Raw genomic sequence first — 25,096 nt, forward strand, 5'->3', positions numbered from 1 at the left:
GGGAATCAGAACTGAAAGTAAGATTATTCATATGCTCAGTAATTTAGACTGGGCTTGTAAAGACAGAAAACCGATATATTATCAGTTTTATAGGGATAATTTACAACAGAATTGGTCATTTTTGATGCAGACAGCAACTGTGCTGAGTCTGGAAGTTTGCAAGATGCTTGCTCAGAATTTGAGGTGTTGTTCCTCAGGCTATAAAAGTTCAGGAAGCCACAGCCAGATATGTCAGAGCCAGAGGCACCCAGAAGCTCAAAATCTGCCCAGAGGCAAATTGAATGTAAGTGCGTCTTCAATAGAAACATCCAACATACAGAGGAGACCACGCAGTGAGTTCTGAATGCAGTAACTAGATCAGAAAGGGTGCAAGTGAGTCACTAATTCACCTGGAAAGTCTGGATCCCTGGATGACGGGAGGGATAAAGGTGAAAGGTGATGGATCTGCGGAGGTTGTGATGAAAAGTACCATGAGAAGAGGAATAGTTGGTGAGGATGGAGGAGCAGACTACAGTCATCAAAGGAATAGCTCTTTCAGAATACTAATGGGAAGGAGAGGGGAAATATATCAGGTGGTGGAGTCTTGGCAAAGCTATGGAAGTTGCAAATCTATTGAATTTGGAGACTAATAGGTGGAAGATAAGAACCAGGGGAACTCTTTCCTTGTTCTGACCTGGAAACGAATACATGAGAGCAGAAATGCAAGGAACAGAAGAGATGTGGTCAAGAGTTAAAGGGAAGTCACATTCAGGAAGAAGACCTCTGTGGAAAATTTTCCTTGAAACAGATACAATGGAGATAGAGGAATTACAAGAATAGAATGGAGCCCTTACAGGAGCCAGGGTGCAAAGAAGTGTAGTCAGTATAACTATGGGCTTGCAGTGGATATTTGTCACTAACCTGTCTCCTGAGACAGAGATAGATGAAACTGTGAGCAGGATTAAAAATGGCATCCATATTGGTAACAACATTTTTGGTTTCTGTATGGGTGCAGGAATCAGTAGTTTTGATCTGAAAAATGTGAGTGAAGTTGAAGGAGAAATGGTTCCTCATAAGAAGATTAATTCATTCTCAATAGATGCTGCTACTGGCCTTATTCCTGTATTCCCATCCCCCTGATCCCAACCCTGCTCATCCCAGTACCATTTCGTACCCTATTCCTCCCAGAATTCCCAATTCCTCTTCTACCTGACCCTGGTTTCACTCTTGCTCACATTTCTAGCTCCTCTCCTGGACTCTCTCCCAGTCGTTCTTTGGAATTCTCTGTTTTATTTCGGGATTCCGAGGCTGGATTTTGGCCGGAGCCCACATGTGCGGGTCAGAGCATTAAACCAGACAGGTAACTGGGACCCAGTCATTCAGCACAGTCTGGCACATTCTCCAGTCCAAGGGCTGAGCATACCTCTTCGTGCAAAACCAGCCTTAGAAAGACTGCCCAGTTATCATTAACGGTGCTGGCTGGTAATTTTCAGGCAGAAAAACGACATAATTGTGAAATGTAATCTCCACAAGCTCATGAAAATCCTGAAAATAAATAATGTCAAACATGCATCTAGTCAGTACTACTCAGTAGATGAATGATCAGTTCGATGCCAGTGAGTGGTGAATAGCTACAAGCAGAATGCCACCATCTATGTGCCATCTCTTATTGAGATGCTCCTTCAACAAGATGTCTGCACGTTCCCAAACACCCTGCAGTGGGCTATACCCACAAACATCTCCTTTCACAAAGACCACCAGCTAATGTCTTGCTTTTTCCTTCAACAGGAAGCTGGCCTGCTTGAGATCCCAGCAAAATTGGCTGCTCAGTTACAGCTTGCTGAGGGTAAGTGTGTGTAAAATTTGGGGCAGGTGATGGGGGGGGGGTGCGGGGATTCTTGAAGCGCTCTTTCACATATCCAACCCAGACTGTTGGACAATTGATTCCTCTTTATCCTTGCTATGAATGAGATTGTTGGTGCTGGCCCAGTTCCTGCACCCAAACTCAAAATAAGTCAATGCTAATTAATCCTAAGTTAAAGATTTGTCTTTGATGCAGCAACTATGATGCAACTGGACAGCTGGCCTCTGCATCACCTAGAGAGAGGTTCTCACACATGACCCTCTGCTCAGTAGTACCATCCCTTTCTGATGATTCTTTACCATGAGCACTCCACCCAAGCATCATCTTCTCTCTCGTTCCGGAACCTTCCCTCTATCTACAGCAACCCCTGAAAACATTCCTGCTCCCAATAGCAACAGGCAACCACCTCACCACCTCCCCCGGGAGCAGCTCCCTTCTCCTTGTCCACTCAGCCACAGCACACAGTCCACATTGATTGTTCTCACTGCAGTCTCCACATGCTTCCGGAAATACGTGCTGTTAATCCAGAAGGTAAGCTCAAATCCCACCACAGCACTTGAGAACTTAAATTCAAGAAATTTTAAAATCCTGGTATTAGAAGATATTCTCGGTCAAGATGACCATGAAATTATTGGAGTGTCATAAAAGCCCACTTGTTTTCTAAAGCCTTACACCTGAGCAATGCCTGTGTCCTGGCCTAGAGCTATGTGGTTGATTATTAACTGCTCTTTAAAACGTTCCAGTCAGCAATTCAGTTCAAAGCCACAATGGGATCTTGATCAAGTGGGGCAGTGGGCCAAGGAATGGCAGATGAGTTTAAGGTGAGATTTTGCATTTTTAAGACAGACCATAGAAGGACTTGCACAGTAAATGGTAGGGCCCTGGGGAGTGTTGTAGAACAGAGAGACCTAGGGGTGTAGGTCATAGTTCCTTGAAAGTGGGAAAACAGCTAGACTGGGTCGTGAAGGTGTTTGGTATTCATCAGTAAGGGTATTGGGTACAGGAGACTAGATGTGTTGTTATAGCTATATAAGATATTGGTGAGACTACATCACGAGTAATGTGTACAGTTCTGAAAGGATGACATTAAACTGGAAAAGGTATAAAAATAGACTTACAAATACTTAACCGGGACAGGAGATTTTGAGTTACGTGTATAAGGAGAGGCTAGATAGGCCAGGACATTTGTCTCCCGGAGCATAAGAGGTTGAGGGGTGATCTCATTGAGGAGTATAAAATCTTGAGGGGCATCCAAGGTAGGGGAATCCAAAACTAGAGAGCATAGACTTAAAGTGAGGGGGGATGAGAGCTGTAATTTTCTCACACCAAGGGTGGAGTGTATATGGAACAAGCTGCTAGAGTAAGTTATAGGGGCTGGTACAATAACATCTAAAAGCCATTTGGATAAGCATAGAGAAGGTTAGAAGGATAGGGAAGGTTTAGAAGGATAAGGAAGGTTTAGAAGGGTAGGGAAGGTTTGGAAGGGGAGGGAAGGTTTAGAAGGATAAGGAAGGTTTAGAAGGGGAGGGAAGGTTTGGAAGGAAAGGAAAGGTTTGGAAGGGGAGGGAAGATTTGGAAGTATAGGGAGGGTTTAGGGTAGGGGAGGTTTAGGATGATAGGGAAGGTTTAGAAGAGCATGGACCAAATACAGGAAAATGAGTCTAGCTTACGTAAGCAAGTTTGTTGGTATGGATGATTTGGCTGAAGGACGTATTTTCTGTGCTGTATGATTTCGTGACATAGACAGCCTTGTTTGAATTGTTCCTGATACAAATATATTCCTCCTTAAACACACGGTCCAAAACTGTGAGCAGTACTAGGGTATTCCCTCAACAGTTACAGCAGAGCTTCCCGACTGTTACACTTCACACCTATTGTACTCAAGTATTCTAACTGCCTACCTAATTAATGGTGTTATCTATTAACATTCTGTGTTACATATATCCTTCTGTAGGGCAGAGAGGGAGAACCAGTGTTGTTTGAGGTTGAAAGGCTTCAGTTATAATTGAGAGAAGTTCAAAAATCAAACTATTCGATACTATCCAAGGATTTATAAACCACACCCCACTGATGACTTCTTTCTGTTTCTGTTTCTTATCTCTACTGATTCTATCAGCTTGTTCTGATGCAATATCATTCCACATCACACTGATCACCTTTTATTTACAGAACCACCACCCTTCTTTGATTTTCTGTGTCTCCTCCCGAAATGACAATTACCTGAGAATATTCAATTCCCATCCTTGCTCACCGTGCGATTGCATCAGAGTCATGAAGAGATACAGAAAGGAAATGTGTTCTTCGGCCTATGAGATATCCTCAGCTCTCAGTCTTTTCACACCAATCCTACATTAATCTTCCCAAGTCCTCTTCAAACACTGAAATACTATTACAGTAGTCAATTAACCTTCGAACCTCGTCTTTGGGATGTGATGAAAGCAGAACAGCCGGAGGAAAATGGTTTTATTAACAGTTACAGGGAGAATGTACAAGTTTCATGCACACAGCCCCGGACGTCAGTACTGGACCCAGGTCTCTGAATCTCTGTACTGTATATGAAAACACAGCAATGTGGAGTCAAGAGCGGGATTTGGCCATTCAGCCCTTGGGTTCTGCTGAACGATCAATGATAATCAAACATTTCATTGTCTGTTCTCACTTCCCCATCTCCTTTGAGCCATTTGGCATCGAGGAATATATTTACCTCATTCTTAAATATAATTAATAACTTGACCTTCACAGACAATTGCTGTGGAGAATTCCACAGGTTCACCACCGTCTGGGCTTTTTATGGCACACCCCAAGTTCTGAGACAGTAGCCCTGGTTGTCCACTCCTCAGCTATCAGGAATGTCCCCCTTTTATCTCATCTCTTTAGTTCTGTGAGAATTTGGACAGCACTGCAGTGTACCGGTTAGCATGTCACTAGTACAGCTCAGGGTGCTGGAGTTCAGAGTTCTATCCCAGCATCCTCTGTAAAGAGTTTGTATGGCCTCCCCATGGAATGCAGGCGTTTCCTTTGGGTGCTCTGGTTTCCTCCCACAGTCCGAAGATGTACTGGTCAGTAGATTAATTGGTCATTGTAAATTGTCCCGTGATTAGGCTAAGGTTGAATTGGGGCTGTGCAGCTGGAAGGACCAGAAGGGCCTGTTCCATACTTTATTTCTAAATAACAAATTTTGTAATCCTTCTGTGAGATTCCCCTTTTCATTCCTCTATGCTCCGGGGTATTGTGACCTAACTGATCCAATCTGTCCACATACATCAGTCCTGCCGCCCCAGGACAGTATCTAGTATGCTCTTGTTTCACTCCCATCATGATAAGAACATTCTTATACAAAAGTCTTAGGTATACACACACAGTAGCTAGGGTACCTAAGACTTCTTCACAGTACTGTAGTAAATTTATGTTTTGCACTGTACTGCTGCAGCAAAAAAAAAACAAATTTCATGACGTATGTGATTGATGATAAACTTGCTTCTGATATGGGTCTCTATTGTGGACTGAGTGGGAAGGGGAATCATGGTCAGGAAAAGGAAAAGGGAGAGGGGAGCGAGCAGGAAGTACCAGAGAAATTTTCTGTAGTGATCAATGTGATCATTGTTTGGAATCAAATGTCCTTGCCCAGTGTCTCAGGGCTGGGTGTGTCTGTAACCATGCATGCTCCCCTCCCCTTGTCACCCCCCACCTGTCCCACACCCTTCCCATGGAACTCCACCCTCACCATTCCCAACATATTTTGCTCCAGCCAGATTTACAAACTCACTCTCCACTCCGCATTGACAAGTACAGTACTGTGCAAAAATCTTAGGCATCCTAACGAAATATATGTGCCGAAGAGATTAGCACCTTACTGTATAAAGAAGCCAAAAGTGCATAAAAACTCCAGATGGGGTCTCACCAAGGTCCTTTACAGCAAGACGTCCTTGCTGAAATCCCTGTGTAATAAAGACTAACATACTAATGGTCTTCCAAATTACTTGGCACACCTGTGCACTTATTTACAAATTTTGTTACACCTTCACTTTTCCCAATCTGTCATCAAGCAGATATATTCTTCCTTTTTAGAATCAAAGTGTATAACCTCACATTTATCCATGTTAACCTTCATCTGCCATGCATTTGCCCACTCACCTAACTTGTCTAAATCACATTGGAGTCTCTTTGCATTCTGTTCACAATACACATTGCCCTCCCTCCTCTAAGGTTCTGGTAACAAATTGTTTTCTCATCCAAGTCATTGATATCCACTATATTATGAATAGTTAGAGCCCAAGCACTGCTCCTTGTGACACGCACTAGTCACTACCTGACATTTGGAAAAAGGTCCTGCCTGCCAACAATTTCTACATATTCTAGCTGTGACAAGAATACACATAGATTACGATGTAGCTGTCCTGTGCTGGCACCAGTGGAATCAGCAGTTGGTCTGCCACCTGTCTTCAGGAGAGAGAGAGATAAGGAAAACAATGGAACAGCATTTGGAGATGTTAATGAAGGAAGGAGAGCTGTCAAGAGCGGCTCACCCTTTGAACCCCGAACTGTTTGAAGTGATGAACAGGCGATACCCCAGCAGGGGGATAAAAAGGGACAGGTTCGCTAAGGCAGGACACACACGACACCCGAGGTAACGAGACCCTGGAAGCGGTGCGTCTCTCACAAGTCGGTGGGAAGTTCTTGGACGGCTGATCACGGGATCAAGCCATAGACGCTTAGGGTGGAAAGGCACGATCGGCGGGAACCTGGTGTGTGTCCACCCTTGCCTGGGTGCCGGGTTCACCGCAGGGAAACGATCGTATCTGGAAACGGAGGGGTCACGGTCGGTGACCTCAGATGACATCACAAAGGACTCGCCCGAAAGCTGACTGCGAAGGTCTGTGTGGAAGCCTTGAATATTCATTCGTTTTGCTCCCTCTCTCCTTCCCCCCACTGTCCATCACCACGGCAGCAATTACTGCGAACTGAACTGAACTAAATTGAACTGAACTTTGCGTCACTTTGAAACTGGTCATTTACCCCTAGACAACGATAGAGCTTGATTGATCCTGTTATCTTAATTCTGTGTACATGTATGTTTATCATTGCTGAACTGTTGCATTCATTATCCTTTTGATTAGAGTACTGTGTTGCTTGTTTCTTTAATAAAACTTTCTTAGTTCTAGTAATCCAGACTCCAACTGAGTGATCCATTTCTGCTGGTTTGGCAACCCAGTTATGGGGTACGTAACATAAGTGGGGTTCTCGTCCGCGATTTTGAACGCTAAATTTGGGACGGAGTAAATTGCTTGGGTCAAAAATTCCCGAAAGAAAGAAAAGACAAACAGCAGAAATGGAGGCTGAGGAAATTATAAAGGCGCCGACCTTGGAGGCATTAGAGGATGCCAGGAAATCGAAATTGGTAGCTGTGGCCAAACGGTTGAATCTTGCTAAGGGGAAGTCGACAATGAGGAGAGAGGAGATACACAGAGCTATCGTAGAGCACTATGTATCTAAAGGTGTGTTTCCCCAAGGCGAGCTGGAGGTGGTGTCTATTGAAAAACCTGCTGGAGACGCAGTACAGGTGCAGCTTGAAAAACTGAGACTCGAGCACGAGTTCCGGGTACGGCAGTTAGAACACGAAGAGAAGCAGTTAGAAAGGCGGGAGAAAGAGAGAGAGTTAGAAAGGCAGGAGAAAGAGAGAGAGTTAGAAAGGCGGGAGAAAGAGAGAGAGTTAGAAAGGCGGGAGAAAGAAAGAGAGTTAGAAAGGCAGGAGAAAGAGAGAGAGTTAGAAAGGCGGGAGAAAGAGAAACAGAAAGGCAGGAGAGAGAGAGAGACAGCTGGAGCAAGAGGAGAAACAGAGGGAAAGGGAATTCGAGCTGGAGAAGTTAAAGATAAGGGCAGAGCAGGGGCCCGTGCCGAACCAAGGTGGAGGGTTCCGGGCGACCCAGGAGGTTAGGCTGGTTCCCCCATTTGACGATACCGACGTGGATCGGTACTTTCTCCATTTTGAAAAAGTGGCTATAAGTCAGGACTGGCCGAGGGATAAGTAGGCTGTTTTGCTTCAGAGTGTACTGAAAGGGTAGGCCCAAGAAGCTTACTCAGCTTTGTCCGCGGAAGATGCCCAGAGGTATGAGGTGGTGAAAGAGGCCATCCTCAGGATTTATGAGTTGGTCCCGGAGGCATACCGGCAGAGGTTCCGGAATGTGAGGAAGCAGTGGGACCGCACGTATTTAGAGTTTGCCCGTGAGATGCAGACATATTGTGAGCATTGGTGCGCCTCGAAGGGGGTAGAGGAGGATTATGACAGACTGCTACAGCTGATCCTGATTGAGCAGTTTAAAGGTTGTGTCCCTGAGGGTATGAGACCCTACCTAGATGAGAAAGAGGCAGCCACGTTAGCCGCAACTGCTAAGTTAGCGGATGAGTATGCGTTGACGCATAAAATGAAGTTTGCCCCAAGTAAAGGCTACCAGAAGGGTAGTCAGGACGGCGGGGAGAGTCCGCCGGAAAAGTCAGAAAGTAAGCCAGGGACTAGTGAGAAGGATAAGGTAGACCGGGAGCAGTCTGGTAGGAAGTCTCCTGGGGTCATCTGCTATAATTGCGGGAAAGTCGGACACTTTGCCCCAAAGAAGGAGACGGGAAAAGGATAAACGGCGATTTTGACTGGCTGTATCGAGCTGGTAAACGAACCGCTAGGGAAGGACAGGTCTGCCAAAGTTCAGGAAGGGCGCGAGAAGTTTATCTCGGCCGGATTGGTGTCGGTGAAGGAGGGGTTAAACCAGTTCCAGTGCGGATCTGGAGAGACACGGGAGCGTGTCAGTCACTAATACTGAAGAGTGTATTAGGGTTTAGCTCAGAGACCCAGACTGGGGAGGTAGAAGTCAAAGGTATTGGAGAAGGGACAGAGACAGTCCCTTTGCACCAGGTACACTTACAAAGCAACCTGGTCTCTGGACTAGTCACGATCGGGGTGAGGTCCGAATTACCGATGAAAGGCGTGGAAGTCTTGCTCGGTAATGACCTCGCCGGGGGAATCGTGTTCCCAGCAGTGAGATTGACAGGTCAGCCTGCCAGCATTGAGGCCCTGCCCATGGACTCACAGGTTCATCACGGGACTGCGGTAGTAAATTTAGCTGAGACGTTTCTGCCAGCCTTGTACGAGAAGGGGGTAGAAAGTGAAAAGAAGGAGTGTAGTGAGACAAGAGGTAGTGAGGGAGCTGGGACAGACTTAGCATTAGCCAGGAAAGAATTTGTGCAGGCGCAGGAGCGGGACGAGGGGCTGATAGTTTTGGTGGAGGAGGAAGTGCTAAGGAAGAAAGGGAGACCAAGTGCCGTACCCACAGATGAGGAATGGAGGGTGGTGCAAAAGAGTTACGGGGATGAGATTTTTAACCTGGCCCACAAGGTACCCCCCGGTGGACATTTTGCGGTACTGGAGGGAACAGTTGGTGGAATCATGAAAGAGGTTTACCGGCTGCACCGGAGGAAGGATGTTATTGATTATGGCCGACGCGAACTGAGACGGTCACAGGCTTTTGATATGCTAACAAACCTAGTCGGTGTTAGCGCGGAAATCAATGAAGCTAGGGTCCCCCCGATAAGAGAAAAAAAACATTTTGAAAAGATGAGTATGGTATCGACCAGATGGGAGAAGGCTATTGTTTTGGCCAGGTCTGCTGATAAGGTCTCTCCCTTAATCCCCGAACAAAGCGATTCGTTAGGAGAAGTAATTAAACGACTCGCACCCGTGTGTTTGATTGTCCCGAGGTGATGCAAAGAACTGGGATGTTGGGTGGTGTTTGTCACACTAGGGTAGCCTAGCGAGCAACATCCATATAGAATGAGTAATTCAATGACTAAAAGGCTGACGAACACAGAGGTGTGTATTGGCAATTTAATACGGCTGTCTGAAGCCAGCTTGATAGTGAACCTTGAAAAAAATGAGTTCGGCCACACGAGGGTCACTTACCTGGGAATTGTTGTGACACAGGGGCAGCTGGCAGCGATGCAAGCTACAGTGCAGGCTATCGCTGACCTCCCAACTCCGACAGACAAGAGGGCCCTCAGAAGGCTCTTGGAGATGGTGGGGTACTGTAGGAAGTTTTGCAATAACTCTGCAGTCACTACCCCTCCCCCTCCTACTAAGCCCTTGCGAGAGGAAACTAAGTCGGAATGGGACGACTGTTGTTATTGTGGTCCGGGACAAAACCAAATGAGAGGTTACACTGATCACAATTCATCGGTCTTTTTGGCCACTATGAAGTTTGCTAAGTTGGAGCCTGGTCTAAGGGATTATTAATAACACATATAAAAGGAACAGAAAATGTGATGGCTGACTGTCTGTCAGGTGTTGACAACTTCAAACTCACTGTATTAGCCAAATAGCTGATAAAGATGTATATTTGTGTGTGTATCAAATAATGTATTCATGTTTATAATTTTTACCCCCCTGGTAAAAATCCTTAAAGGGGGGAAGTGTGACAAGAATGCTGTCCTGGGCTGGCACCAGTGGGATCAGCAGTTGGTCTGCCACCTTTCTTCAGGAGAGAGAGAGATAAGGAAAACAATGGAGCAGTTTTGGAGATGTTAATGAAGGAAGGAGAGCTGTCAAGAGCGGCTCCCCCTTTGAACCCCGAACTGTTTGAAGTGATGAACAGGCGATACCCCAGCAGGGGGATAAAAAGGGACAGGTTCGCTAAGGCAGGACACACACGACACCCGAGGTAACGAGACCCTGGAAGCGGTGCGTCTCTCACAAGTCGGTGGGAAGTTCTTGGACGGCTGATCACGGGATCAAGCCATAGACGCTTAGGGTGGAAAGGCACGATCGGCGGGAACCTGGTGTGTGTCCACCCTTGCCTGGGTGCCGGGTTCACCGCAGGGAAACGATCGTATCTGGAAACGGAGGGGTCACGGTCGGTGACCTCAGATGACATCACAAAGGACTCGCCCGAAAGCTGACTGCGAAGGTCTGTGTGGAAGCCTTGAATATTCATTCGTTTTGCTCCCTCTCTCCTTCCCCCCACTGTCCATCACCACGGCAGCAATTACTGCGAACTGAACTGAACTAAATTGAACTGAACTTTGCGTCACTTTGAAACTGGTCATTTACCCCTAGACAACGATAGAGCTTGATTGATCCTGTTATCTTAATTCTGTGTACATGTATGTTTATCATTGCTGAACTGTTGCATTCATTATCCTTTTGATTAGAGTACTGTGTTGCTTGTTTCTTTAATAAAACTTTCTTAGTTCTAGTAATCCAGACTCCAACTGAGTGATCCATTTCTGCTGGTTTGGCAACCCAGTTATGGGGTACGTAACATAAGTGGGGTTCTCGTCCGCGATTTTGAACGCTAAATTTGGGACGGAGTAAATTGCTTGGGTCAAAAATTCCCGAAAGAAAGAAAAGACAAACAGCAGAAATGGAGGCTGAGGAAATTATAAAGGCGCCGACCTTGGAGGCATTAGAGGATGCCAGGAAATCGAAATTGGTAGCTGTGGCCAAACGGTTGAATCTTGCTAAGGGGAAGTCGACAATGAGGAGAGAGGAGATACACAGAGCTATCGTAGAGCACTATGTATCTAAAGGTGTGTTTCCCCAAGGCGAGCTGGAGGTGGTGTCTATTGAAAAACCTGCTGGAGACGCAGTACAGGTGCAGCTTGAAAACTGAGACTCGAGCACGAGTTCCGGGTACGGCAGATAGAACACGAAGAGAAGCAGTTAGAAAGGCGGGAGAAAGAGAGAGAGTTAGAAAGGCGGGAGAAAGAGAGAGAGTTAGAAAGGCGGGAGAAAGAAAGAGAGTTAGAAAGGCAGGAGAAAGAGAGAGAGTTAGAAAGGCGGGAGAAAGAGAAACAGTTAGAAAGGCAGGAGAGAGAGAGAGACAGCTGGAGCGAGAGGAGAAACAGAGGGAAAGGGAATTCGAGCTGGAGAAGTTAAAGATAAGGGCAGAGCAGGGGCCCGTGCCGAACCAAGGTGGAGGGTTCCGGGCGACCCAGGAGGTTAGGCTGGTTCCCCCATTTGACGATACCGACGTGGATCGGTACTTTCTCCATTTTGAAAAAGTGGCTATAAGTCAGGACTGGCCGAGGGATAAGTGGGCTGTTTTGCTTCAGAGTGTACTGAAAGGGTAGGCCCAAGAAGCTTACTCAGCTTTGTCCGCGGAAGATGCCCAGAGGTATGAGGTGGTGAAAGAGGCCATCCTCAGGATTTATGAGTTGGTCCCGGAGGCATACCGGCGGAGGTTCCGGAATGTGAGGAAGCAGTGGGACCGCACGTATTTAGAGTTTGCCCGTGAGATGCAGACATATTGTGAGCATTGGTGCGCCTCGAAGGGGGTAGAGGAGGATTATGACAGACTGCTACAGCTGATCCTGATTGAGCAGTTTAAAGGTTGTGTCCCTGAGGGTATGAGACCCTACCTAGATGAGAAAGAGGCAGCCACGTTAGCCGCAACTGCTAAGTTAGCGGATGAGTATGCGTTGACGCATAAAATGAAGTTTGCCCCGAGTAAAGGCTACCAGAAGGGTAGTCAGGACGGCGGGGAGAGTCCGCCGGAAAAGTCAGAAAGTAAGCCAGGGACTAGTGAGAAGGATAAGATAGACCGGGAGCAGTCTGGTAGGAAGTCTCCTGGGGTCATCTGCTATAATTGCGGGAAAGTCGGACACTTTGCCCCAAAGAAGGAGACGGGAAAAGGAAAAACGGCGATTTTGACTGGCTGTATCGAGCTGGTAAACGAACCGCTAGGGAAGGACAGGTCTGCCAAAGTTCAGGAAGGGCGCGAGAAGTTTATCTCGGCCGGATTGGTGTCGGTGAAGGAGGGGTTAAAACCAGTTCCAGTGCGGATCTGGAGAGACACGGGAGCGTGTCAGTCACTAATACTGAAGAATGTATTAGGGTTTAGCTCAGAGACCCAGACTGGGGAGGTAGAAGTCAAAGGTATTGGAGAAGGGACAGAGACAGTCCCTTTGCACCAGGTACACTTACAAAGCAACCTGGTCTCTGGACTAGTCACGATCGGGGTGAGGTCCGAATTACCGATGAAAGGCGTGGAAGTCTTGCTCGGTACTGACCTCGCCGGGGGAATCGTGTTCCCAGCAGTGAGATTGACAGGTCAGCCTGCCAGCATTGAGGCCCTGCCCATGGACTCACAGGTTCATCACGGGACTGCGGTAGTAAATTTAGCTGAGACGTTTCTGCCAGCCTTGTACGAGAAGGGGGTAGAAAGTGAAAAGAAGGAGTGTAGTGAGACAAGAGGTAGTGAGGGAGCTGGGACAGACTTAGCATTAGCCAGGAAAGAATTTGTGCAGGCGCAGGAGCGGGACGAGGGGCTGATAGTTTTGGTGGAGGAGGAAGTGCTAAGGAAGAAAGGGAGACCAAGTGCCGTACCCACAGATGAGGAATGGAGGGTGGTGCAAAAGAGTTACGGGGATGAGATTTTTAACCTGGCCCACAAGGTACCCCCCGGTGGACATTTTGCGGTACTGGAGGGAACAGTTGGTGGAATGATGAAAGAGGTTTACCGGCTGCCCAGGGGGAAGGATGTTATTGATTATGGCCGACGCGAACTGAGACGGTCACAGGCTTTTGATATGCTAACAAATCTAGTCGGTGTTAGAGCGGAAATCAATGAAGCTAGGGTCCCCCCGATAAGAGAAAAAAAACATTTTGAAAAGATGAGTATGGTATCGACCAGATGGGAGAAGGCTATTGTTTTGGCCAGGTCTGCTGATAAGGTCTCTCCCTTAATCCCCGAACAAAGCGATTCGTTAGGAGAAGTAATTAAACGACTCGCACCCGTGTGTTTGATTGTCCCGAGGCGATGCAAAGAACTGGGATGTTGGGTGGTGTTTGTCACACTAGGGTAGCCTAGCGAGCAACATCCATATAGAATGAGTAATTCAATGACTAAAAGGCTGACGAACACAGAGGTGTGTATTGGCAATTTAATACGGCTGTCTGAAGCCAGCTTGATAGTGAACCTTGAAAAAAATGAGTTTGGCCACACGAAGGTCACTTACCTGGGAATTGTGGTGACACAGGGGCAGCTGGCAGTGATGCAAGCTACAGTGCAGGCTATCGCTGACCTCCCAACCCCGACAGACAAGAGGGCCCTCAGAAGGCTCTTGGAGATGGTGAGGTACTGTAGGAAGTTTTGCAATAACTCTGCAGTCACTACCCCTCCCCCTCCTACTAAGCCCTTGCGAGAGGAAACTAAGTCGGAATGGGACGACTGTTGTTATTGTGGTCCGGGACAAAACCAAATGAGAGGTTACACTGATCACAATTCATCGGTCTTTTTGGCCACTATGAAGTTTGCTAAGTTGGAGCCTGGTCTAAGGGATTATTAATAACACATATAAAAGGAACAGAAAATGTGATGGCTGACTGTCTGTCAGGTGTTGACAACTTCAAACTCGCTGTATTAGCCAAATAGCTGATAAAGATGTATATTTGTGTGTGTATCAAATAATGTATTCATGTTTATAATTTTTACCCCCCTGGTAAAAATCCTTAAAGGGGGGAAGTGTGACAAGAATGCTGTCCTGGGCTGGCACCAGTGGGATCAGCAGTTGGTCTGCCACCTGTCTTCAGGAGAGAGAGAGAGAAGGAAAACAATGGAGCAGTTTTGGAGATGTTAATGAAGGAAGGAGAGCTGTCAAGAGCGGCTCCCCCTTTGAACCCCGAACTGTTTGAAGTGATGAACAGGCGATACCCCAGCAGGGGGATAAAAAGGGACAGGTTCGCTAAGGCAGGACACACACGACACCCGAGGTAACGAGACCCTGGAAGCGGTGCGTCTCTCACAAGTCGGTGGGAAGTTCTTGGACGGCTGATCACGGGATCAAGCCATAGACGCTTAGGGTGGAAAGGCACGATCGGCGGGAACCTGGTGTGTGTCCACCCTTGCCTGGGTGCTGGGTTCACCGCAGAGAAACGATCGTATCTGGAAACGGAGGAGTCACCGTCAGTGACCTCAGATGACATCACAAAGGACTCGCCCGAAAGCTGACTGCGAAGGTCTGTGTGGAAGCCTTGAATATCCATTCGTTTTGCTCCCTCTCTCCTTCCCCCCACTGTCCATCACCACGGCAGCAATTACTGCAAACTGAACTGAACTAAATTGAACTGAACTTTGCGTCACTTTGAAACTGGTCATTTACCCCTAGACAACGATAGAGCTTGATTGATCCTGTTATCTTAATTCTGTGTACATGTATGTTTATCATTGCTGAACTGTTGCATTCATTATCCTTTTGATTAGAGTACTGTGTTGCTTGTTTCTTTAATAAAACTTTCTTAGTTCTAGTAATCCAGACTCCAACTGAGTGATCCATTTCTGCTGGTTTGGCAACCCAGTTACGGGGTACGTAACATGGCATATTACACAAGTCTGTAATTTCCACTAATGTCTTATTACACAATGTACTGGTTCCCCTTTATCTGTTCTATCTGTGCATATGTGGAGTTGAATTTCTGTATCCTTTAGGATTGAGATGTCAGTATATTTAGAACATTTGGAAAGTGAGAATGCCTGCATGTTTGGGCAATGGGAAATCACTGCATTTTGAGAACAGAATGGCTGTGTATTTGAGCATTAGAAAACCATTGTACTTGGAGATCATAAGAACTGAGTGTGCATGAAATATTAGTGCTTTGGGGGAATAAATGTTATTTTTATTTGAAGATTGGAATATTGATATATTAGAAATTACATTTTCAGTATATTTGTGGAGTTCAATAATGCAGTATTTGGATTATCACTGTATGTGGAAAAGATTGTAATTTTGTTTGTGTGAAATGGAATGGTAGGGTGTTTGGGGAGACATAACAGTGTGTTTGTTGACTGGAGTATCAGAATATTTAGAGTGGATTTTTATTTGTAAACATGACAGTGTATTATGTGGTGTAGATGGTCAGTTTATTTGATAGGTGGGACTTTCCTTGTGCTCAGGAATGTGAGTATAAGTGTATTTGACAAATGAAATATTTGTGTGTTTTGGGGAATAGAGTGTATTAAGGATTGGAATGTAAGTGCACTGGCAAATGTGCTTAGTGAATGAATGTGTTTTTGGGGAGTGGAATATTTGGGGAATGGACTCTGTGTGCACTTCGTGAGTAAAATATATTTTTTTGTGGAATGGAATTTCAGTGATTTTGGAACTGGAATTCTGAAAGAAAAATGTAATACTGTGGAAGGAAACATGCCTTGATTTGGGAAAAAAAACTAGTGTATTTTATGTTGAATACTTCGTATTTTTGGAATGGAATATAAGCTTATTGAAGAAATGGAATAGCGTATCTGCAGTGAGGAATATTCTTTACATAAAGGGAATGGAATTACTGTAACTATTTGGCATGGAGCACTGTTGTAGTTTGGTCTATATTTTAGGAAAGGACTGTGCGAGCACTTGGGATATGGAATATCCATTGATTTGAAATAGATACTGCATCTGTGTACTTGGTGAGAGGTTTATTGTAAAATCAGGCATGCATCTATCCACATTATGTCATTGTTTTGACAAAGTCCACATGCAGTGTTTCATGTTCTGTTCATTGTAGTGTAGTGTGGTGCTTTTCATTGTGTTCATGCGAACGTGAAGTGTGCTGTATACTATTTATATGCCTTGCCTGGTGTCACTAACCATCAGCCATGCTTTTTCAGTTCATTCCCGCTTAGATACTTTGATCTGGTATAATTGATGCTTTTGTTTCTTTTCCAGTGAATCCTCAATCCTTTGAGAACCAGGTGACTGAAGTCTCCCCACCAGAGGTTAAGGCACTCATCTATCACTCGCTCCCTGCAGATGTGAATAGCTACCCCTTCAGTAGTTTCATCAATGGCCATTTCCAGGTATTGTAACAGACTCTCATTTCGAAGACTTACTGGCAGTGGGAGGGGAAAGCTTTGGACACCTGTGCGGAGGTGGGGGGGGGGCTTGCGGAGGAGGATTTTCTGACTTGGACCAACAGTGTTTGATGTGAGTGCTAGATCAGTGTGACTGTTTCAGGACTACTGTACACATCTTTGCTATCAGAGGCTGATGTCTGACCCCCTGACACCCTGGTGTTGAGATTCACTTGGCAAGCTCTGAAGATCAACTCCAGGATCGACTTTATGAACAACAAAGTGGTAGTGACTTTACAGATCTTCACGCAGTTGAAGGGTAATTGCTTCAACCGCTATTGATAAATATCATCCTTTGACAATTTTCCCTTGATATTTTGACTTACATCATTAAGGGGAGAATGAGCTTTGAGCGTTAAGGAAGAAATCAGACAAAATCAAAGGCTCGCAGGGAAGTTGCCCTGGATAATTCAGCCATTGTTCAGATGTAAAAGGGATGATTTCACATGGTTGCCTTTCCTTTCTAATAACCTCACCAGAGAGGCAAGTAATTATTAGGCTCTATAATGAGTCAACCTGTACCCAGGGAAGTGGTGACCCCCTCCTGTTAGACTGTTTGAGGTAACTTATTCTTTTTTACTTCTCTTCTAATATTTGTATATTTGTAATGCTACTGTGACACTGTAATTTCTTTTGGGATCTATCTAAGAGTATCCCAGGCTGTTACAGGAAACAAGGGTGGAGACAACTGGTGCCCTGACAGAGATTTGTTAAGACCATTGACCACTGATGAGGTTCTTCAAACTGATTTTTTATTAAAGAAAGGTAGTGGATAAACGGGTTAACGACAGGCCAGTGAGATTCACATCAGTGGTAGGGACATAAATGGAAACGTTCTGAAGCCTAGGATCAATCTATATTTAAAAAGACAGGAATTGATCAGGGATAGTTTACAAGACTTTGTCAGTGGGAGACCTTGCCTGAATAACTTGATTGAATTTTGCCAGAATGTAAATAAATATATAGATGAGGGCAGTATAGTTGATGTAGTCTACGTGGAGAAGTCCCACAAGTAATTCTGGTCCAAAAGATGGGAACAAATGCAAATTCACAAATTCGATCCAAAATTGACTTGTTTATAGGAGGAAGAGGGTGATGGTTGGGGATTGATTTGTGACCAGCTGTGCAGTGCTGGGATCCTTACTGTTTGTAACATACATTGATGCCTTAGATGTTAATGTAGGTAGTATGGGAATAAGTTTGCAGATGACACAAGAATTTGTGGGCTTCCAGATAGTGTGGAGGGCAGTCTTTGGCGGTAGAATAATATCATTCAGCTAGGAGTTTGGAGGACACTGTTTGGGGAGTGGGGGTGGTTTTACGATATTTAAGAAATACCTAGATGAGCACTTGAATGACTAAGAATCAAGGATAAATGGAAAGCATGATGGTCAGAATGAACAAGCTGGTTCAAAGGATCAGTTTCTGAGTTGTATAATGCTGTGATCCCATGACTAACTTCTCTATTCCTGGAGGGAATAACGTTTGAAATAATCAGCCAGCTGGTGGTAGAGACAGTGTTATTGGTTGATGCTTAAATGAAGCCTGGACACCCCAGTGAAAAGGTTTCAGGTACGAGAAATACGAGATTTGACAAAGGAGCTTGTCTTTTGAGGGTTGGTTGAGTTAGAAAGCCATGGCTTTAGTGGGGAAGTTGAGGTGGAAGGGATAGCAGAGTGGTTGTTCTGCTGGGAGCGTTGGTACTAGGAGAAAGGTTTCAGTCTGACACTTTGGTGTTAGGGAGACAGGTTTCAGTCTTATACTTTGGTATTAAGGAGACAGGTTTCAATCTGCACTTTGGTATTAGGGAGAAAGGTTTCAGTCTGACACTTTGGTACCAGGGAGAAAGGTTTCAGTCTGACACTTTGGTACCAGGGAGAAAGGTTTCAGTCTGACACTTTGGTACTAGGAGATAGATTTCAGTCTGATACTTTGGTACCAGGGAGACAGGTTTCAGTCTGACACTTTGGTACCAGGGAGACAGGTTTCAGTCTGACACTTTGGTATTAGGAGACAGGTTTCAGTCTGACACTTTGGTATTAGGGAGAAAGGTTTCAGTCTGACACTTTGGTACTAGGAGATAGGTTTCAGTCTGATACTTAGGTACTAGGAGATAGATTTCAGTCTGATACTTTGGTACCAGGGAGACAGGTTTCAGTCTGACACTTTGGTACTAGGAGATAGGTTTCAGTCTGATACTTAGGTACTAGGAGATAGATTTCAGTCTGATACTTTGGTACCAGGGAGAAAGGTTTCAGTCTGACACTTTGGTACTAGGAGATAGATTTCAGTCTGATACTTTGGTACCAGGGAGACAGGTTTCAGTCTGACACTTTGGTACCAGGGAGACAGGTTTCAGTCTGACACTTTGGTATTAGGAGACAGGTTTCAGTCTGACACTTTGGTACCAGGGAGACAGGTTTCAGTCTGACACTTTGGTACTAGGGAGACAGGTTTCAGTCTGATACTTTGGTACTAGGGAGACAGGTTTCAGTCTAACACTTTGGTATTAGGGAGAAAGGTTTCAGTCTAACACTTTGGTATTAGGGAGAAAGGTTTCAGTCTGACACTTTGGTATTAGGAGACAGGTTTCAGTCTGACACTTTGGTACCAGGGAGACAGGTTTCAGTCTGACACTTTGGTACTAGGGAGACAGGTTTCAGTCTGATACTTTGGTACTAGGGAGACAGGTTTCAGTCTAACACTTTGGTATTAGGGAGAAAGGTTTCAGTCTAACACTTTGGTATTAGGGAGAAAGGTTTCAGTCTGACACTTTGGTACTAGGAGATAGGTTTCAGTCTGATACTTTGGTACCAGGGAGACAGGTTTCAGTCTGACACTTTGGTATTAGGAGACAGGTTTCAGTCTGACACTTTGGTATTAGGGAGAAAGGTTTCAGTCTGACACTTTGGTACTAGGAGATAGGTTTCAGTCTGATACTTAGGTACTGGGGAGAAAGGTTTCAGTCTGACACTTTGGTATTAGGGAGGAAGGTTTCAGTCTGACACTTTGGATACCGGAGGAACAGTTTCTTATGCTGGTGCTGGAGTACTAGAGGGGCTGGCACTGATGAGCAAGTTTGGACACTAATGTTAATGAACTTCAGTTTGATACCAAGCTGACCTTGAAGGTCCAGTTAGATTCCTGATGATCAGTATCAGTAAACATTCTCATTTTCACTCTGGTTAAGAGTAGCAAACAAAAATAGAAAAATGGGCAATTTCAGCCAGTTCTTGCTTTCCCATCTGAGGGAGGTATGCAGTTCTGCAGAATCAGGGCAATTAGGATATGGTTTGAAACAATGCAAAAATTCCTTGAATTATGGTTGTGATGAGAATTTAAGATTGGAGATGGGAGAAGACGAGCTACCATATAATATTCTTTTCCCAGATAGGTAATGAGTAATGTAATGTAATGTAATTTGTACCATGCTGGAAATATGTTAAACATTTAATGAAACTTTGATCTCTCTACAAGGAAATTATGTCATGAATCAGATGTTAGATTACCTTATCTAACAATTACCTTATTTAACAATCGAGACTTGCTTTCATAATTACACAGGTATATACCTAAAATATTCTGGTCAATCATTTCTAGAAATTCTCTAAATGTATTTAAAGTGAAGGAGTTTGTTTTTGAAGGATCCAAGTAGAGAAGTTCCAAGTGGAACTCACTTCAGGGGTGCCCTGGTCCCACCACTGGTTCGGTGGCCTTGGGAGATGCAGTAAATGCTCAGTTAATGGAAACTGGCAGACCGGGGTTCCAGGTTGCCGTCTGATACAATAGTTCCAGTTACCATCGATGACTTGTGACAGTGAGAGAAGGTGCAATCTGGGATGAGAGCTCCAATAACAGGAGGCTTTCTCTCTGAGTGCAGGGCAGAAGATGGAGGTCCAGGCAGTGATGCACCAGCAGCACTGCAGATGGACTTTGACAATATTCCATTAGATGAGGAATGTGAAGCCTGGGTTAAGGAAGAGTCAGGTATTTAAACACGAGAACCTATAGGAGAATGGAAACCTGTGGTCAGTTAAAGTCGCAGGTGCTGCTGGGCACACGACCTGAGGAAGGGTCTCTCAACCAAAAGTGTTGACTGTTCATTTCCCTCCGTAGTTGCTGCCTGGCCTGCTGAGTTCCTTCAGCGTGTGGGTGTTGCTGGAGTGAACAAATGAAAGATGGGAGGCAGAACCAACAACTATGTTGTGGCCACTGGCAGTGAAGAGATTGGGTTATCACCAGAAGTTGTTTTACAAGGGAAGTGGGTAACAACATCTGAAGGATATAACTTCATTGGATGCTTTTCGTGGGTTCACCCTCTTGAAGGCTGCTCACACGTCAGCCTCAGAGACGGAAATGGTAGGATCATCGGGGTTGTTGGAGTTTGTGATGGTTCCTCCTTGTTTTGATGGTCAGGGAGAGCATAGAAGGCATTGAGCTCATCTGGAACCCTGCTGTCACCTATGTTGCTTGATTTAACTTCATAAGAGGGTTCCGTTTGGGTGGAACTCAGAAATAGGAAGGGTGCAATCACACTGATGGGATTGTGCTACAGACCCCCCCATTAGCCACCGGGACATTGAGGAACAGTTATGTAATCAGATTACGGAAATATGTAAAAATAATAGGGTTATTGGCATGGGGGATTTCAATTTCCCTAATATAAACTGGGACTTTCTCAGTGTAAGGAGCTATGCACTAGTTTCATCAGTAAGTCTACATCTATAATTAGACTTGACCAAGTTCAACACTGAAAAGAATGACTCACATGAATATTCATGGGGGAGCTAAGCTACATACAATATTTATCATTAGTCATTCACAAACGACAGAAGAAAAAATATAAGCAGAGCGAAGAGTGGTATACTATTATGTATTACAAAGTACTGCTGCTGGAAAACAACAAATTTCTAAACATTTGCCGGTGAAATTAAAGCTGATTCAGATTCTGACTTTGACAACTGGCCCAACCATTTACTAACCAAATACTGATATGTACACCAGTTCTGTGAGGATTTCAAAAGGTATCATCTACCTTAACGTGTTCTGGTAACCATTCACTGGCACCAGACTGGTGGGAGATGTTTCCTCTGAAAACATCTCACTGCTCTCGGGTTGTAAAAGATAACCTGCTGCTTTGTTTGGCAGTAAAATAATCATGATGTACCTTTTTTCATTACGGTAGGGGTTTAAAGAATTGAAGGGTAGCTACATGCCACTTACCAACAAGATTGTGTGCATGTAATTTTAGGCACGTGTTGCATAGGTTCGCCACTCTGCTTGTAAACGGCAGTTTTGGTTGCTGCTGTGTTACTGCTCTCAGGTAAAGTAATCTCAGTATCCTGAAGAAATGCATATCTCTGGATCACTGGTGAAGATACAGTCACGATGCCTCCTGAATTGAACAGCCAAGTGGCCACTATTAGGAAGGAATTTCACCGTTAGGAATTGAGAGACAACATTGAGCAGGGATCAAAAGGGACTAATTTTATTTCACTTTCTACATAGGAGCCTCACTTTGAAGTTCTGGACCAGCCTCTGCAGCAACCTCTCACTCGACTGCAGGGAGCAGAGCGACAGGCAGCTTTGGAGCTTTTCAAATTGGTTAGTACCAACTCTGACAATCCACAATCAAAGTATTCATATCAGTTAAGGTTCGATGAACTCGCCCACTCTTTACAAGAATCTCTTGTAAGTTTTGCCTCTCTTGGTTTCCCTAACCACCACCACCATCGGATTTTGAACACCAACCTTCTGTTACTTAGATTTATTTCAATCACCTGTGGATTATCTTTCTTATAAAAGTAAAGAGGTGAACAGGACAGGTAGAAAGTGTGATCACCTAACCCTCAATCTCTGTCACAGCCAGAAGTGGATATAAAGAAATTATACTTTATAGTTACTTGTTAATATTTTCCTTTAAAAAAAAAGGTCATTATAAAGTAGAGCAACTGGGACAGAGGAAAAATAAACAAGAATGCAAAAGTAATGATGAAATAATGACTCCATATCTATTCAACAATTATTGATTCAAGATCTCAGAATATTCCAATTTGGTTGGTGTTCAGCAAACATCTGATGAGGTCCCGTATATTGTATATAATGTATAGTGGGGACAAGCATGGACAGGAAGTGATTGAGAGATAAGAGATGGGGTGGGGGGTGGTAGGGATGACCATTAATGAAGGCAGTGTGCCATACTCACACATTATCTCTGGTTATGTCCTCTCCTTTTGGGAAAACAGATTCTGTTGACGTGACTCTACAAGGTAGAGAGTAGCCTTGAGAATCCTTAACATTTCCCCAGGCCCCATGAACACACACTGCCGCAATCTGTAAGCTCACAACCTAGATCGTTTTAAACAAGGGCAAGGAACGTCTACCTTATTACATTTTATTCATGATGCAATGCTCCTCGCTGTTGAACAAAGTGTGGAAGCACTGCTTAGAGTAAGCAGAGCAGACAATGCAGTCTGGTTGGAGGGCTCAAATCTCCATCACCGGGGCTTTGGGTAGCCACACCACTGAACTAATTAGTCCAAGCATGAAGGGTATTGGTTTACAATTGTCATGTGTACAGCTTGTCTTGCATACTATTCATACAGGTCACAGTGTACAGTATTGAGCTAGAATAAGGTAAAATAATAACAATAATAACAAAGTGTAAAAGCTACCAAAGAGAGGCAGCAAAAGGACAAAGTGCAAGATCATAACAAGGTAGATGGTGAGACCAAGAGTACATCTTATCGTAAAAGAACTCCGTTCAAGAGTCTGATAGCAAGGAGCCTGGGATCTGGGTTAAAATCTGCCCTTGAGCCTGATGATATGTACTTTCAGGCTGTTGTATCTTTTGCCCAGTGGGAGACAGGAGAAGACACCAGCCAGGGTCTGCAGCAGGAATTCACCAGATAAACATGCCTAGCCTCATGCCCCACACCCAAGTCTACTGTTACAGAGGTACAATACCTGTCCATGGCACAATTAGTAGGAATGACCATTGCATGTTTTTGTGGAGACAATGTCCTGTCTTCATTGCAGTGACCATCTCTGATACATTGGGTGCACTGCAGTCATGCTGAACAGAAACAGATCTGACAGCTGAAAACTGGGCATCCATGAGGTCCTCTGGATCATTAGATGCAGCATAAGTCCACACTGCCGCAGTATGTAAGCTCACAGCCTGGGTCATCCCTCATTCTACCTTTGCTATCAACCCTAATTCAGTGAAACACGGAGGGTGCTTGCTGGGAGCAGCACTAGATGTATCCAAGCATGACGTGCCAGGATTGAAGTAAGCTTGCTAACACAAGCAATGGACAGTGCTAAATGATACCATAATGAATGGATCAGACAGCAACCTGCTGGATATAGTCTTGTAGCTGATGGGTAAATAAACAGTTAGCGAAAGAGGAAAGCTCTAATGTCATCACCGTCTTTGTGATAGTGGGCCTAGCAGGTGAGTGCAAAAGATAAGCCAGAATCATTCACAGCCTGGAATGCTGAGGGGGTGATTCATCTCAGATCCCACCATCACAGATGGGATCTGGTTATATACTGTACCTAGGTATGTAGACATTTGCGGAGTATATGCGATGGACCAAGCACCCTGATTCTTCTCCTCGATCTTATGGTCTTGTGATAAACAAAGAGGCTATTTTCATTGGCTGGGGAGTTTGGCCTCATTGGAATCTGGAAGAGGATTTCAAGTTATGTAGGGTGAATTGTCAGTGTTAGTATAGAATCTGAGGAAAGGGGAAATGTTGGATATAAGTTTCTATCACAATCTGTAAGAATCTAGAAATTGTTCTTTGCAGTTTCGAGGATCACGCTGATGATGCTTGTAAAAGTCAGGTAGGGAGTACAAACATCAGCTGCAAGGTTCTCAAAACAGCATTAGAACATAGAATAGTACAGCACATTACAGGCCCTTCAGCCCACAATGTTGTGCCGACCATCAAAGCCTGCCTCCCATATAAGCCCCCACCTTAAATTCCTCCATATACCTGTCCAGTAGTCTCTTAAATTTCACTAGTGTATCAGCCTCCACCACTGACTCAGGCAGTGCATTCCACGCACCAATCACTCTCTGAGTTAAAAAACCTTCCTCTAATATCCCCCTTGAACTTCCCACCCCTTACCTTAAAGCCATGTCCTCTTGTATTGAGCAGTGGTGCCCTGGGAAGAGGCGCTGGCTGTCCCCCCCTATCTGTTCCTCTTAATATCTTGTATACCCCTATCATGTCTCCTCTCATCCTCCTTCTCTCCAGAGAGTAAAGCCCTAGCTCCCTTAATCTCTGATCATAATGCATGCTCTCTAAACCAGGCAGCATCCTGGTAAATCTCCTCTGTACCCCTTCCAATGCTT

The 25,096-nt window shown here is 44.8% G+C and overlaps 1 protein-coding gene across 1 annotated transcript in view; it reads left to right on the forward strand.

Moving 5' to 3' along the window:
• The window catches only part of LOC134336618 (unconventional myosin-XV-like), a 315,256-nt gene that overhangs the window by 225,739 nt on the left and 64,421 nt on the right, over positions 1 to 25,096 (forward strand). The window contains exons 27-29 of the mRNA XM_063030961.1: positions 1,768 to 1,825; positions 16,547 to 16,677; positions 22,240 to 22,335. Of these exons, the coding sequence (XP_062887031.1) occupies positions 1,768 to 1,825; positions 16,547 to 16,677; positions 22,240 to 22,335 (285 nt within the window). The remainder of the gene's footprint in view (positions 1 to 1,767; positions 1,826 to 16,546; positions 16,678 to 22,239; positions 22,336 to 25,096) is intronic.

Source organism: Mobula hypostoma, chromosome 22, assembly GCF_963921235.1.
Source record: "Mobula hypostoma chromosome 22, sMobHyp1.1, whole genome shotgun sequence".
Lineage (NCBI taxonomy): Eukaryota > Metazoa > Chordata > Chondrichthyes > Myliobatiformes > Myliobatidae > Mobula > Mobula hypostoma.